This window comes from Eublepharis macularius, chromosome 5, assembly GCF_028583425.1.
Source record: "Eublepharis macularius isolate TG4126 chromosome 5, MPM_Emac_v1.0, whole genome shotgun sequence".
NCBI classification, from domain to species: domain Eukaryota; kingdom Metazoa; phylum Chordata; class Lepidosauria; order Squamata; family Eublepharidae; genus Eublepharis; species Eublepharis macularius.
The window spans coordinates 96,423,174-96,440,664 of NC_072794.1; the positions used below are offsets into that span (position 1 = coordinate 96,423,174).

At 41.8% G+C, this 17,491-nt stretch overlaps 1 protein-coding gene across 1 annotated transcript in view; it reads right to left on the bottom strand.

Moving 5' to 3' along the window:
* Nucleotides 1-17,491, bottom strand: part of MAST2 (microtubule associated serine/threonine kinase 2) — a 422,441-nt gene that overhangs the window by 5,837 nt on the left and 399,113 nt on the right. Inside the window, exons 25-29 of the mRNA XM_054979860.1 lie at nt 13,882-14,097; nt 5,345-5,571; nt 2,796-2,918; nt 1,288-1,424; nt 930-1,117 (exon numbers count right to left, since the gene is read on the bottom strand). Coding sequence (XP_054835835.1) covers nt 930-1,117; nt 1,288-1,424; nt 2,796-2,918; nt 5,345-5,571; nt 13,882-14,097 — 891 coding nt within the window. The remainder of the gene's footprint in view (nt 1-929; nt 1,118-1,287; nt 1,425-2,795; nt 2,919-5,344; nt 5,572-13,881; nt 14,098-17,491) is intronic.

Sequence of the window (17,491 nt, forward strand, 5' to 3'; positions counted from 1 at the left end):
ATCAATTGCCTATACCAGTGGTTCATGAAGAGGGACCTACTTCTAAATTCTACCTTCCAGAACCCAACTTCAAAGCAGTTCCATGCTACAATTATAATGCACCATATAGATCTACCATGTGGCCTCATTCAGAACAGTTCTGGTCATCATATCTCAAAAAGAACATTGCAGAGCTGCAAAAAGTACAGAAGAGGGCAACCAAGATGATTAAAGACTTGCAGCGCTTTTCCTATGAGGAAAGGTTGAAGAGTCTGGGACTTTTCATTTTCAAAAAGAAACAACTAAAGGAGGGGTGAGTCATGATAGAGGTTTATAAAATTATGCACAGGATAGAAAGAGTGGACAGAGAACTTTTTCTCTTTCTTCCAAAATACCCAAACTCAAGGGCATCCAATGAAGATGATGGGAAGTGGATTCAGGAAATACTTCTTTACACAACAAGTGATTAAAATGTGAAATTCATTGCCAGAGTGTGTAGTGAAGGCCACAGGCATATACAACTTTAAAATGGGATTAGACAGTCATTGAGGATAGGTCTAATCAGTGGCTACAAGCCACGGTGACTAAAGGGAATCTCCTCATTCAGAGACAGCGAACTTCTGAATACCATTGCCAGGTGGCAGCATCAGGGGATGACCTTGGCCTCTATGCCCCATTGGCCCTCGAAAGTAACTGGTTGGTCACTGTGTGAGACAGGATGCTGGACTAGATGGACCATTGGTCTGATCCACCAAGGCTCTTATGTTCTTAAGAATCTGCAACACTTAGACTCTTTCAGTTCCCATAGTAAGGTCATGACTCACTTTTGGAACTCTGACCTGTTCATAGGGATTGTCTCCTGCACTCTCCAGTTGGAAAAGACATTGCATTATTTAAGGGATTGCTTAAAGGTCTGCCTCCGCCTCCCTATTCCACATTTCCCCTTTTACCTGAATGTCCAGACTCAGGAGTAGATCGGTAACTCTGTGTAGGTGAACGAGGGGAGAGATTGTGAGTAGGTGAACCTGGGACACTTTCCCCAGAGGACAGAGAACGGTTGAGTGAAGATAAACTCCTGCTGGTGTGCAGCAGAGAAGCCTGCTTGGTAATCTTCCTGAATAGAGAGCTCTTCTTCTTACTGGGAAAGTGAAGGAAAGAATTGTCAGCATTTGTACAAACAGTTTATACACACTGCATCTCACTGGCTTGATATAAGTTTTGAGACATAAGAACAACATCCACCCACAGCAGCTTATTTCCAGAAGTTATTTTAACAGATTTAATTTTCCACAGTTAAGTATCTCTCACCTATCCTGCCCATCTTTGGTTTTGCTTTTCTTGTTCCTTCGAGCCATCTTGGATTTATAACTGGCCTTTCGAGCTGGCCCTATTTTGATTGATGTGTTCTCAAAGGGCGTAGTTGATATGGATACCTTACTGCCACTCTGCCAGCCAGAAGAAAAAAAGTACTCTTCAATATCTTTTCATTCATCTTTTATTCTTCATGAGTATTTTTGTAATACTGGACATTAGATGGGCACTGTCCATGCCTGCTGTCTTAAATTTCCTTGAATAATTCTATTTCTTCCCTTACATTATTTATTTCATCTTTAGAAAATAATGCAAGAGGGACTTCATGAACCAGACCTTACCATATAATTACATACGGTTTTCTAGTCTGAATGACAACTACAGAGAGCTCTTAAACTAAGATCTTTGGTATTTTGACATGAACATTATGAAATATCCAGAAGTCATGTCTCCTTCAGTGCGGCTACTTGGTTGTGCTTCTGATATTTTTTATTCTTCTAAAGAGATGACATCAAGATATAGTATGGAGAACAGAAGCATTTCTTGATATTACTTCTTCAGGCAACTGGTACAAAGCGTGTTCCTTACTGCATTTTAGCATTTGCAAAATACTTCTCACGCTACAAATGAAAGGTATATACAATATCTAGGACACACATAATGGAATGAGACAATGGTGCCCTGATCTCTTCTCCCACTTTTTTTATAGCCGTTGCTATATGCTGTTCAGATAGGATAGGGAGAACACTGTACCTGCAAAGAAAGCTGAGCTCTGAGCTGAAATCTCAAAGTCTGAAAACAGAATAAAGCTAGGATTGAAACCAATAAGGGCCTATCTACACTTATTTTGAAATTATTCTATTTCAAGTTTCTGTATAGGTTCCCTCTTTACAGGTGAACTCTGGCATCAGGGTCACAACACAGCATAGGATGGCATTCTGATACTAGCTATTTGACACAGCTACTATTCAACAGGTTCCTTTAATACTTGTGCAATTCTAGAAAGCACTCCAAATTCAAATTCCCATGCAAGTGAAAACAAGAGACCTCTGCACAAGAAGATGTTGCTGTGCTCCCCCTTGAACATAAACATATGCAAGTGTTGCATATTTGCTGTGCTAGAAACTGATCAAGTGGAAAGGCCCAAAGACCATCTAGGCAAATACTTGTTTAATAATAATAATTTTGCATCAAGAACCAGCATTGCCAGTAGGCTAAGCATTAAACTAATAATTGAGGGTACATTTTCTTCAAGGTGATATAATAGAGAATTACTAAAATATTAACAGTATGTCTTTTTTATCTAGCAAAATATCGAATACAAGCTGGGACATTTTGAAAAAAAATCTAACTGTAAAGAATGTGTGTGTGGGTTTTTGTATAGTAAACACCTTAAAAAGTTTCCATATATTTATTTAAACATTCCCCAAACTGCTTTTTACAAGGCATTTGGGATTATATACACTACATCTGTTATACAGCATCTGCGTAAATCCAGTCTTCACCTTCAGGATCAATTCCACCACTTCAGTATGCACTAATCCATGGACAGGCTCTCCATTAACATGGGTTATCAAGTCTCCTTCTCTCAGACCTGCCTCACTCGCAGGGCCACCTTCTTCCACGTGCTGCCAATGACAGAAAACAAAGGAAAAACAATGATTTCAAAAACAAGTGTCCTCCCCTTCTAAGCTACCCCCTTTACCCATTAACACCTTTAAGACTAACCAACTTCACTGAGGCATAAGTTTTCGAGAATCACAGCCCTCTTCATCAGATGCATGAGATTCTCAAGAGCTGTGGCTCTCGAAAGCTTATGCCTCAATAAAGTTGGTTAGTCTTAGAGGTGCTACTGGACTTTTTACTATTTTGCAACTACAGATTAACACGGCTAACTCCTCTGGATCTTTACCCATTAACTATCCCCACAAAGCACACAGACATTCTCACAACTACTATTCATTGTGGAACACAATGGAAGTCAGTGTAATACTTACTAACTGTATTTCCCTGTTGCTTATGAGGATACTGAGGAGCTACATTATACTCAGCCAGACCCTTTTTTCCTCACTCTAGCAGCACTTCAATAGGATCTCATGCAGTGAATGTCTGAGGTCTTTCCAACCTTCCTCTAACTGGCATTGCACATGACTCTACCATTGATCTATGATATCAATAAACAGTTTTTCTCTGATATCAGTAATTAGGAACTTCTGACAAAAGGGTATACAATTGCACCAAAGAAAGCAATCAACCTTAACCTTATTGCAGTCACATGTTCCATGTTTTATTGTGTAAATTTTCTACGCATTCCTTGATCAATGGAACAAAGAAATAGATTAACAAAAAGAGTAACTGACAGAAAATCCAACTCCATATTAATATTGTATCACAATAATTACCTTCAAATAATACTCTTCATTTAAAATGATATACCCTCTTTTTGCCTGTGAATATCATGTAATTAAAAATGGCAAACAGTTTTGTGATTTTTTGGATGGAGAATGGCTATAGTAAACAGCCACAAAAAGTAAGTAAACACAAATGCAAGACAGAGTGAAGCAATAATAACATGGCACACACATAAGCCCTTATATAACTCATAGCTGAATTGAATGTCAAATTCCTAGGCAATTCAGTAGGAAGACAGTGGTGCTTTAAGACACATAATCAACAGTGTGTGAAGAATCCTAAGGGAGGGAGATGTGTGAAGAATCCTAAGGGAGGGAGAAGCTATGTGTCAAGGCTTGCAGCAGCCGCTGCTGGGCAGGGCGCTGGGCAGTCTGCTCCTGACATCAAAGGGGGGGGCCAGGGATTCTGCAGGACCCTGCTCTGTGGAAGGAGGGGCGGTATACATCACCCAGACTCCCTCTCAGTCCACTCGCTGGCCTGCTCAACCTGTGCCACTCACCCTCTTTGGCCTCTGCCATCTCCTCCTCCATCCACTCTCCTCCTTGCCTTTGCTCTCACACTGCTCTGCTTCCACTCCACACCATCACTCCTTACTCACACCCACCACCTCAGAGCTCTTCCTAGCCACCTTATATAGGGTTTCCTTTCCCTGCCCCGCCCTCCGTCTAGGCTTGTTCCCTCTCCTGACTTGGCCCAGCTGTGCCTTCCCTCAGGTGTTTCCCTCCTACCACGAATCCCTTCTTGGCTTCCTTGCCTTGCTGGCAGGGTGGGGTTGAATGCGAGCCATCCCCAGCTGAGGTCTCCTTGGCCTTGCTCATGAGGAGCTGCCCCAGGAGGCCTTTGAACTGCTGAGCTTGCCTGGCCTTGCTCACGAGGAGCTGCCCCAGCCAGCTTCTGCGCTGCTGAGCTTGCCTGGCCTTGCTCGTGAGGAATTGCCCTGGCCAGCCTCTGGGCTGCCTGCTCATTGATGCTGGGTGGGGCTGCCCATCTCTTCCCCCAGAATGCCTGTGGCAGCTCCACCTGGGGGGGCTTGGCTCCTAGCAACTCCTGAGCCAGGCTGCTGTCCTCTAGCTGGGGTGTGGCTCTGGGCTGTAGTGGCCGCTTCTCCTCCCTGCCAGGTAAGAGATGTTTGGGCTGCTGCTGAGCCCCTATTCCCCCTGCCTTGGCCATTTTCCTCTGTCCTGCTTAGCCCCCTCTCTTCCCCCTGGAGGGTGGGACTGGCTGGTCTCCCCCTGCTCCCTCCAGCCCTCTGAGGCTTTGGCCTTTCGCCCCTTCCCCCTGGAGTGGGCAGGTTCTGGACCTGGTTGCTGGCTGGGGTGGTAGGGCCACTGCCTCCCAGTTGCCTCCCACTGCTCCCTCCTGGCAAGTCTGGGGGCTGGGACCCAGACCCCGGACACTATGATATGAGATAGACCATCACTATCAATGTTCTCAGAACAAATTAAATGTAATTCACAGCTTACAGCCATGAAAAAAGCATATACCCCTCACACTTGTGCAGAAAGCAGTCATTATTCTTGAGAAGATTCTAGGAGAAATTGGAAGGGTTTTTTTTAAAATGGGACTAGGACTTTCTAGACCTAGTTCATTCCAAGTCATGGTATGGCTGAGGAGAAGCCATTAACATTAAGCAGAAACATACCCAGACCACATGATGCACTGTGTAGATATCACTGTTTCCCATGTAGACTCTGATTGCACGAAGTGTGAAGCCATATTTCTTCCCAGCTCGGTGGATGATGATTGGCGGTTTGGGGTTTATTACAGCAGGAGAAAATTCTCGACTAGGAGAGGAATCCCTCGAAGATGGGTTGGAGGAGAGGGAATGAGGTGACATTGGGCTAGCCAACGGGGAACATGTGTGATGTTCTACATGAAAATACAAAGGATTACAAATTAGAAAGAACAATTTGCATTAAACTACTCAAAGAGAATTAAATATCCTCATCGTCAGATGCTTCTGACACCTGCATTTGAATATTCTGACAGCATCAAATGCAGCATTTCCTGTTTTCTTGAACAATGCATAGTGTTTTAAAAAGATAAGAATCAAAAAAATACAAGTTGAGCACTTTGCCATGTCTGCCACTTAGCTAGCCCAACTCAGCTAGCTTGCTTCTTTCTTTATGAAGACAACTATGTAGTTTACCTGTGAATGTGTTTAAATATATTCTTGTGCTTCCAAGTTTAAATATGAAGTGTTCCATCTAGAAATCATTTTTAATATGTTTTAAAACTTTTAAATAAAAAGATACCAGGATTTAACCAATACGAGACAGTAATTAATAACCCAATGTGCACCAACAAAAAACTTTTAAAAATAAAGGTCAGTTACATTTGCTATACATTTAGACCATGAAAAATACACAACTTTTGAAAAGTAACAAGTGTGTGTGCCACTCAGAAAGTTTAGTTTGTAGGTGCTAGTCAGACATCTCAAGAAACCATGGTTTGTTTCAGCTCCAGTTTCTTGCACAAAAACCTTGGCTAATCTATCAGTTACACATAACAGAACACAGCTGTTCATAAACTCCAGATGGTCTGCTGCTTTCATCCTTTCCTGCCTTCGAGCAAAATTCCCGTAACCTATACCCACTCCAGCAGCTATCACAGGTATTTCCTGATTTTGCCAGCAAACTGTCACTATGTATGTGGCCACTTGTTATCATTTTGCACCAACAAATGGATGGGGAATAGGCAAACAAGGAGTGTAAAGCATGCCTCAGAAAACTTTGTGCCACTCTTTGTGAAGCCAATCATCAGCCATTCTCCTCCTCAATCTAGTCACTCAAATGCATTCACTATACATTTTACTCCTCCCAGGATGTCCCTTACTGTTTTGCCACATTTCCCAACAGTCTTTTTTTCTCTCAGAAAAAAACCATGATAATGGTTAGGTCACTCACTCACTCTCTTCTGGGATATAAAAGGGTTTTTTAAAGAGTTCTCTCTATGCGGAGGAAATATGGAACCAGATGGAGCATGAATTGATTTTGATCATAGCAGTATCTGTATGGACCAGTTTATATTGTACATGTTGGCAAACTGAACAGAAGGTGTGTATGAAGAGAAAAGCAGGGGAAGGGAGAGAAAGCATAAATGATAGTTGCTGGAGTGACTTAGGTTTTTCTACTGTGCTGCACCACTAATTCTGTATTTAAGATGCTAGGAGAAGTGATGCTGCTGAACAAAATGGGATTTCTGAATTCAAAGGAATGAAAAACCACAATTAATATTAATTATAGTTAAAGAGTCACATACAAACTCTGGTTTAGACTCCAGATTGGTGTCCACCAAACTAAACTGTTGGTCCGCCTGTATTCAGATGTCATGATAAATGTCAGAGAATTTAATCAAACCATAGTTCATTGTTTGTTTGTTTTTTATAAAGTTTTTTTTATTTTTCAATATCTAACATAAAAAACTACAGAAGACTACAAAAGTATAAAAGGGAAGGGAAAGAGAAAAAGGGGAAGGGAAAACTGGGAAAAGGGAAAATCAACATACAAACAACAAACACTACACTACATGTCTTGTATTCCCTTCATACTGCAATTTTTCTTAAGAGTTAACTTTCTAATATGCTATCAGATTGGTAGGTTTTATACAATACAGATTATATTCAGGATCAGCACTTCTTCCCCCCCCCTTGCGTCTCGGTCTTAATTCTCTCTGCGCAGCTGGAGCAGCTGCGCCCGCTCTTTCCTCCCCCCCACTTTCCCCTTCAGACTTCGAACTTTCTTCCTGCTGAAACTCCTGATGATTGAACAAAAAATCTGTCAGCTGCACGTCCGATGTAATCTTGTAGGTTTGATCTTTATATCTGAACCAGACGCCTTCTGGAAACAGCCACTTATATTTTATATCACATTTCCTCAAGAAAGCCGCAAGTCCTTTATACTTGAATCTTCTTTTACGAGCCAAAAATGGAACATCCTTCAATATTTTAACCTTATTGCCCAAATAATCCAAGTCCACATTATACGAATTGTCTAAGATGGTGTCCAGAGTCTTCTTAGATGAAAAGTCAATAATAACCTCGCGAGGCAGCTGCCGCTTCATTGCATACTTTGAAGATGTCTGCCGGACTTCCAAAATATCGTTTTTTATCTCTTCTTTAGTTGCCTTTGCGAATGGCGCCAAAAGTCCAGACACCAAATCTTTTAAATTTTCACTCTGCTCTTCTTTTACATTTTGAAGACGCAATACCGTTTGGGCACGGTCCACTTGTAATCCTATTATTTGATTCTCCAAAAGCTTCACTTCCTTACTTGTTGCTTTCATGAGTACTGCGTTCTCGTGCGCAGACTGCTCTGCTCCGGTCGCTGTTTCTTTAATGGCTTTCACCTCGCTCTCCACTAAATCAACCTTCTGCCCCATTTCATTCAGTTTCGCTACAAAGGGCTGCACAGCATCGAAAACTGCTCGTCTCACCAGCTCTTCCAGCGTTTCCCCCTTCCCCTGTAACGTCGCCATCACCGATTTACTCATTGCTGGGCTCTGTTTTCTCGTCGCCATCTTAGGGGGGGGGGGGCGTCAACTAAGTTCCGAAACTCGGTGCAGGGGAAGAAGTCTGCGCCTTTTTAGCTTCAGTTCCCACCGATCCTTTGCATACGCTTAAAAATCAGAAGGGATTCGCTTACTTACAGGTCTTCACCTTAAATCTGCTTATTGCCGTTCTCCATGGCCCAGCAGCACACGCGGTGCTGCGCAAGTCTGCCGGCCTCCGTTGGGGCAAGCGGGCAATTTACCCCCCGCATTACTTCCAGAGGGTTCTTCCCGCGGCGCCCCGGATCCAGGCTCCCTCCCTGGGAGTCCTGGAGGTTAACCCTCGCGAGTCAACCGCCCAGTCAGCCTGCTCAGACAGTTCCCCCCGGACCTGCGGAGAGGAACGTCCGACATGGCCGAGAAAACGAAACCGAATCAAACCATAGTTCATTGTGATGTCTGAGAAAACTTAAAAATGTTCTATTACAGTTCCCAAATCCTGGTCCTGTTTACACAAATGCTGTATTCCAAAATTCAGAATTATTTCACTGCAAAAAATGTATCATGCACTACTATATTAAGTCAGAAATTGAACAAAACTTAAACATAAAGCAAATGGTAAGTAAAAACTGACACTTCACAAACCACATTTTACCAATGCAAAGTTTTGCATCTATGTATTTCTGGAAGCATTTCTGTGCCTGTATCTCTGTTACATCCTTGGCATATTTCCAATAATCTGTTTGTTTATACATGCCGATCACAAAGGGGAAGAAACCTTTCTGAATTATAAACAGTATGTTAGAAACACCCCTTAGTCATATTTTTAAAATGTTTATTTATTTAGTTAACTTATACTCTTGCCTTTCTCCTCAATGGGGACCCAAAGAGGCTTGATATCATTTCCCTCTCTTCCATTTTATCCTTACCACTCTGTGAGTTAGGTTAAGCTGAGAGAGTCACACAGCAAACTTCCACGGCACAGTGGGCATTCAAACCTGGGTTTCTTATTCATAAATGATCTAGTGGAGGCAGATGTTGTAAATGACAGCATGGTGATATTTCAAGAAGGGCTACAGAGAGATCTCCAAACTAGATGCCTGGGCAACAGAGTGTCATACAAGATTTAAGTGCCAGATGATGCACAACAGCTAAACATTCACTATAAATGCACTGATAAATCTAACTTGGCTAACAGCAGCCAGAAGAGATCTTGGAGTCACAATGAAAAACTCACTGAAAATATCAGCATAATGTAGTGGTACAGTGAAAAAGACAAATCCCTGTTTGATTCGGCTGATTGTATAAAGCGCCTGATATTGCTTGCAGCAACAGCTCAATTGTTGGACTCTATAGGCACCTAAATAAGTTTATGCTGTATTAATATTGGTTAGTCTCACAAGTTTGATTTGGACATTTTAAAAAATATTAGGGGTTGGAGCACGTACATCCTAAAGGAAAGAGTAAATAACTTTGAGCCTTTACGTTTGTAAAAAAAATGAGTTTGGAAGCATAGCAGAGTCTTGCAAAATTACGAATGCCTAGAAAGAGTCAAAAAAGTTTTTCATATATAGTTCAACTAGTCAGGAACAAATAATGAAAATGAAGGTCTGTAGACTCAGAACAGACAAACGGAATTGCTTTTTCACTTCTGTTACCCAACATGCCTCCACCCTGATGGCCTTACAAAGGCAGATGTTCAGAGGTACTTTATCTTTGATATCAAACCAAAGAATTGTTTACAGGATGAGTGCAACAGAAGGGCAACTGCAAGAGGAGGAAGCCTGTTTTCATGAACTCTGGACCCTTGTAATCAAGACCCCTTTCCCCCTCTAATTCTCCAAAGACATCTCATATTTAGGATGATGTATAACCCAATGCTGGTAAGTTATTTATTTGATCTGACAAATGCACCTAACTATCAAAACCATCAGTCAGCCATTTGACCATGCAAGGAGACTCAACTATTCACACTTCCCAAGTTTACAATGTTCTTTCTACCTGACCCAGGAGGGGTGTCTGTCAATAGCATTAATCTACAAGGTATCTGAGATCTCCCTGACCCACCTCCTAGAAAGCAGAAAAAGATATGAGGGGTTCCCCAACCCCCAGCATTTTGTAGTTGGTTCTGCTCCATCAGCCTTTTTCCACTGCTGACATGAAACACAATCCTGTTTTAAGGAAAAGAGTATGGTCTTCATCGCTCCCATTCTGCCTTCCCATCTTAAACTTCCCCACTATAATCTTCCCTCCTCTTTACTTACCCATTCTCTGCCAGCAGCTTTACAATGCAGTAGCTTCCTAAAGCACCCTCTGAAAAAAATTCTCTCCTTGTCAGAGATCAACTTGCTAAACTTCTACCTGCAACTTTATATTCCTTTGGCTTCCCATATCCTCCTCTCCATTCCTCTCCTTGCTTTCCTTTTATTCAGACTCCCTCCACCTCCTATCACCTGCACTTTTCCATCTCTTTTAGAGCAAACTATTCACATTTCACGTCTCTCTAGAAAGGTGGTTTCTTTGGTCTAGCCTGAGAAAGGATACACCTAATGGGAGGAATCATCTGATTTGCTTGTTGTGGCTTGCTCCCCAAATGCTTGTGTGATTTTATATGCTATCCAGAGGAGTTAGCCGTGTTAGTCTGTAGTAGCAAAATAGAAAAGAGTCCAGTAGCACCTTTAAGACTAACCAACTTTACTGTAGCATAAGCTTTTGAGAATCACAGTTCTCTTTGTCAGATGCATGGAGAGTAAGAAGAAACTGGTCAGATATATAGGTGGAGAGGGGAGGGGGGAGTAGATGCAATCAGTAGCTTCTGATAATGGGATGAGTTTGCTTCTGATAATGAAATCAGTTACTTCTGATAATGATAATGAGATAACCATTCATAGTCTCTATTCAATACAAGCCTGTCTGAGTTAAATTTACATATGAATTCCAATTCAGCAGCTTCCTGTTGGATTCTGTTTTTGAAAGGTTTCTGTTGAACTACAGTGACCTTTAAGTCCTTGAAGGAATGTCCTGAGAGATTGAAGTGTTCTCCTACTGGTTTCTGGATGTTGCCATTTTTAATGTCAGATTTGTGTCCATTTGGCTGGTTTGTCCAATGTACAGCGCAGATGGACATTGTTGGCACATGAGGGCATATATCACGTTGGAGGATGAGCAGCTGTAAGAGCCAGAGATAGTGTAGTTGATGCCATTGGGTCCTGTAATTGTATTTCCTGGGTAGATATGAGGGCAGAGCTGGCATCTGGGTCTGTTGCAGGGTCTGGAACCTGTGTTGGTGACTCTGATAGCCGATTCATGGTTGTAAGTGAGAATTCGTTTAAGGTTGGGGGGCTGTCTGTAGGCAAGGAGAGGTTTCCACCCAGGGCTTGTGAGAGAGAGATATCATTTTCCAGGATGGGTTGTAGCTCACTGATGATATGTTGGATGGGTTTGAGCTGGGAGCTATAGGTGACAACCAGTGGTGTTCTGTTGTTAGTTCCTTTAGGTTTGTCCTGGAGCAGACTGTTTCTGGGTACTAGTCTGGCCCTGTTGATTTGTTTCTTCACTTCATTTGGTGGGTACTGTAGTCTCAAAAATGCTTGTTGTAAATCTCTTAAGTGTGAGTCTCGGTCGAGAGCATTGGAGCAGATACGGTTGTAACGTAAGGCTTGGCTGTAGACAATAGACCGAGTGGTATGTTTAGGGTGGTAGCTGGAGGCATGTAGATATGAGTATCGGTCTGTTGGTTTCCGGTATAAGGTGGTATTTATTCGTCCATTATGTAGTTGTACAGTGGTGTCCAGGAAGTGTACCTGTTGTGTAGAGTGGTCCAGGCTCAGGCTGATAGTAGGGTGAAAGTTGTTGAAGTCCTGATGAAATCTCTCAAGGGCTTCCTTCCCATGGGTCCAAATGATGAAGATGTCATCCAAGAATCTTAAGTACAGGAGTGGTTTCAGTGAATGGGAGCTGAGGAAGTGCTGCTCCAAGTCTGCCATGAATATGTTAGCATATTGTGGTGACATGCGTGTGCCCATGGCTGTGCCATTAACCTGTAGATATAAGCTGTCACCAAATCTGAAGTAATTGTGAGTGAGTACGAAGTGGCAAAGTTCAGTGGCGAGGTGTGCTGTGGTTTTGTCCGGGATAATATTTCTGATAGCTTGCAGTCCATCTGCATGTGAGATATTGGTGTACAGAGCCTCCACATCCATGGTTGCTAGGATGGTGTCATCTGGTAGGTTGTCAATGGACTGTATTTTCCCGAGAAAGTCAGTGTTGTCCCATAAATAGCTGGGTGTGCTGGTGGCATAGGGCCTGAGGATAGAGTCCATATATCCTGAGACTCCTACTGTGATAGTGCCAATTCCTGAAACAATGGGGCGTCCTGGGTTACCTGGTTTGTGGATTTGGGGTAGTAGGTAGAATGTTCCTGATTGTGGTTTCTGGGGTGTGTCTGTATGGATACGTTCTTGTATGTCCATGGGGAGTGTCTTTAATATTTTATTGAGTTCCAGAACTACGATGCCAGAATTATATTGGAGGCTGTTTATGGCATCTCTTTCTGCACGGCTGAGATTCTGCTTTAAGTGGTGTTGTTTGTCAATTATCTCAGCTTGAGTATGTCGATGGAAGCATTCAATGTAAAAGTCCAATGAGGAGTTGCGGCCCTCAGGGGGTGTACATGTGGAATTCTTTTTTCTGGAGCTTTATAACAATGATTGTGCATTGCTGGGTTGGGAGGGTGATTGCTGCTGTGATGGTGTCTGTTCAGTACTTTGTTCATCGTTTTGTTCAGTGGAGTGGTTGAAGAATTCCTTCAGTCTTAGGCATCTAAAATAGGCCTTTAGGTCTCCACAGAGTTGTATGGTTTGTGTGGGTCTGGCTAGATATGCTATCCAGTTACTCATAGCATAATGCTTCCTCAACTTTACTATTTGCACTGCTTTTTTATTTCTCAACTTTCTATACATTTTTATCAGCTTTTAAAAATGTCCAGTAAAGACTGAAAACCCATTACTCTGTCTTCTCCCATTATTCTCTCCACCTCCCACACACAATTTCATCTGAGACACTGTGTAGCGATTACGTTCATATAAAATTAGAATCAACGATCTCCTAGGGATTTAAGGTATACATCTGAAGGCTAAAGGAGTGCAGCCTCCTTGATCTCCAGGTAACTGGTGGAATACATTACCTTAAGATATGATGGCTTCTAGCCTAGATAGTTAGGCTAAATAGGCAAATTCATGAAGAAAGATCTGTTAATGGTTACTGATGATGATAGCTAAATGGAACGCCAATGGAAAAAGAATGCTGGACTAGAGATAGCCAAGGGTGTCATTCAGCTTTTATTTTATTCTTATGGCAAGAAACGTTGGATTTCATTAATTAAATTAATTTACTCTACCCTTTGCAAACTATTTAGAGACAGAAATAGTGAATTCAATCACAGCATGGCTTCTTCAATGACTATAATAATAATAATATGTTTATTGCTTTTCCGGCCGAAGCCATAAGCCATACAAACACCAACAAAATAAGAACTGTACACTTGAACATACCCAATTCACATAGACATAACTCGTCATTATCACTTTAAACTATCTAAACTCATGAAAATCTTGTTTCTTTATCACCGTGGCTAAAAAGGAATCCACTATAGCAGAGGTTTGATTGTCAGTTGTTGTTGATATTTCTTACCTGATGGAATCAGGAGGGAGAGGGTTGTGGCTGATGCTGACTTAATCACTTTATTGACAGGCCGTGAAGTTCGTTTTTCCCCTGACTCCCCAGAGAGTAGCCTATGGCGAGCTCGCCGCACTGCCAAATCACTTGTGGCTCTGGGAGCAGTAAATTCTGGTCCTTCATTGCTATTACTGCGAGTGCGTTGATCTGATAAGTCTGCAGTGCTCCCAGCTACAGTTTCAATTAAAATAGATTAGAACCACAGGGAATTTCTAACAGCCTGTTCCCCTGCAGGCATGTATATGAAATCAAAGTCACATTTATACACAATCCAACAGTGAGCTTTCCTCAGAAGTAAACCTGAGCCCTGAAGCCTTATTTACAGATGCATTTAACTAGGGGTGTCATAATCTCAACAAAATTACCAGCTTTATTTTTGTTATAAAAACATATACTTAAGATGAAGAAAATAAAAAAAGAAACCTGAATAAAGCAAACTAAAACAAACTACTACAGTGCTGAAAGTTCTGGTTTAGAAGATATAAACAACATGAAGTCTGAGTAAAGCACTTTAATTAGTTTTATTGCCTACAAGAACTGTTGTGTCAAAGACTACAAACTATCTGTAACTTCTTTTGCAATACAGAATGACAATATGTGGTAAAATTTTTACTATTTTTAACATGACACAAGAGAAAAGCAGCCTTTTATTGTTGCAACATGTGCCTAACAACTGCTTACCATGGGCTGATTAGGATGATTTTCTCTCTTTCATGGTGTGTGTGGGGGGGGGGGGGCTGTCCAGATCTCCAGATTCATCTTATCTATCCCACCTCTGAAATAGTTAGGCATCCACCTTATGTATAATATGCTTTGCTTATGTAAAATCTGTTGCTGGCTCAAGCCACACAGCTAATCACAAACTGCATCCATTTCATTGTTTAGGCATGTGTTAATCTGGCCTAATTTGGACTAGCTTGAGTTGAGGACTCCATCTTGGAACTAAAATGGATGTTTCAGTTAAAAAAAAAAAGTAAAGTGCAAGCACTGAGTCATTACTGACCCATGGGGGAATGTCACAGCACGATGTTTTCTTGGTAGACTTTTGTACGAGGTGGTTTGCCACTGCCTTCCCCAGTCATCTACATTTTACCCCCAGGAAACTGGGTACTCATTTTACTGACCTTGGAAGGATGGCAGGCTGAGTTGGCTACTTGAACCTGGCTTCTGCCAGGATCAAACTCAGGTTGTGAGTACAGCTTGGGCTGCAGTTCTACAGCTTACCACTCTGTGCAATTTGGGTTTGAAATTCGGCAAAAATCCTGAATTTTACCTAATTCAGTAAAATTCAATATTACTGAACTTAAATATGTATTACCAAATAAATACTGAATTTAAGTTTACTGAATTTATTGGGAAAGAGAAGGATGAGAATTCTAATCATTTGGATTCTAATCATGCCATGAAATAGTTCCACTTGTGATCATAAGAGGTGTGTGTGGACTACTTGTGGGCATTTGGAATAACTGGAGTCAACTCTTTGGAAAAAAAGCAGATCTGATGGGTTCAGTAGGCATGCGGATGGTTTCAGGGTTGCTAAATCATGGAACCATAACTGACCCCTGTGAAGGGAGTCTGGCACTATCGGAAGGTGGAGGCATTGACCCTGGGACAGAGAGTGAAAAACCATTCCTGGCATGATCAAAAAAGTGGTGACAAGGATACAATGAGTACAGAAATGCCAAGTTCTGCAAACCAAGTTCTGGTTATGAGGGGCGTAGGTGGAAAAGCATAAAAGAACCCTTTGGTCCAAGGAATTTGGGAGGCATCCCCTAGAGAAAAGGGTTGGTGCACACTAGGAAACAAAAGCATCTGTGTTGAACTGTGTTGTAAGAAGGTCCACGGTAGGGAATCCCCACTGTTGAAAAGGGCAGGATGTACTTGGTATTGATTGCCCACTTGTAGTGAGTGTGAAAACCCTGCTGGTTGTATCTGCTCTATTGTTCTTCATACCCATTAAATGTATGGCCTATGGTAAGGTATTGTTTTGTATAACCCATTCCCATGGAGCAGCGGCTTCAATACAGAAAGTCAGCGATGCTATTCCCCCTTGCTTGTTCAGATAATATAGAGCTGTGGTGTTGTCTGTATGAATCTGAACTCTCTTGTTGCACAGTAGACCTGCAAAAGCAGCCAGGGAATAATGGATTGCTCTGAGTTCCAATACATTAATGTGCAGTTTTGATTCCATGGGTGACCATCTACCCTGAATCAAGGAAGGAACACAATGAGCAGCCCAATCTAATGCTGAAGCATTGGTAGTTATAGAAATGTCATTGCAAGCTCTCTGAAATCAGCACCCTCAGGTTGGGGCCACCATGACAACATTGTGAGTACAGACCAGGATACAGACAATGTCACCTGTTGATGGGTAGTCATAAGATTACAGTGATGTAAAAAAAACCCAATTTCATAACAGCCTCATTTTCAGCCAAGCAAAATACAACAGAGGTAGTACAGGCCATGAGACCCAGTAGTGTCTGAATTAATAAAGACCAGCAAGGCTGAAATGTGTTGGGTCCTCTAAAATTATGCATACTGGAGTTAGTTTTTCTTTTTTATGATACTTTTAAGTGCTTTTTCCCTATCCATTTTTTGTGAGTTATCCTGACAAGTGAATCACTAATAACTCATAACTCTCAGGAAAGATGGATATGTTCACTTTTGAATTATTTTTTTCTGTGCATGGTGTTTCATGTTGTATGACAAAGAAGTCTGTTGAACAAGATTATTTTGTTAGGGAAAGCTTGATGGTACAAACAAGCCTCCAGTGGATGATGAGGGCCATGCTGTGACTGGGCAGTGGAGCACCTGTGTTGCATGCCAGGTCCCAGGTCCCAGGCCTCATCCCAGGCAGCTCTAGTAGAAGGTAGTAGGTGATATGAAAGACTTGGAGGGCCACAGCTGGCTACAGTAGACAATACTGATCTTGATAGTCCAGTGGTTTGGTTCAGTATAAGGCAGCTTAATGTGTTCATATGTGCTTATTACACATACTTACATGAAATGTGCAGTGCTTTCTTTTAATTCTGGACACCAAAACTCATGTTTTAATGTTATTTTTTATACTGTTTTATCTGTTTTTAACTGTATTTATGTAAATTGAAATGTTGTACTCCGCCCTGAGCCCGCCTGGTGGGGAGGGCGGACTAAAAATCCATAACAACAACAACAACAACAACAACAACAACAAAGCAGATTGGTAATAAACTGACAAACCAAAGTCTGCAGCTTACATATTCTGACAGCTGGAAGGAAGGCCCTCCCTATGGAGAAGTCAAGCCTAGCCCCAATGAAGTGTATAAGTTCTACAGGGATAAGGATACTTTTCCCATTTCATCAACAGAGGTTGGTTAGAGATGGTGTTAAGGACAAGGAGAATTATGGTCATTAAGCAGTGATGCAGATTCTGCTAAAAAAAACCCTAATAATCCAGGCAGACGTACACAAAGCAGCCTTTGGATTGGAAGGATGCCACTATCACCACCATGCACTCAGTGAATATATGAGGGCCAAGCCAAAGGGAAGCACTTGAAATGAAAATAGTTCCTGTGATTAGGATATA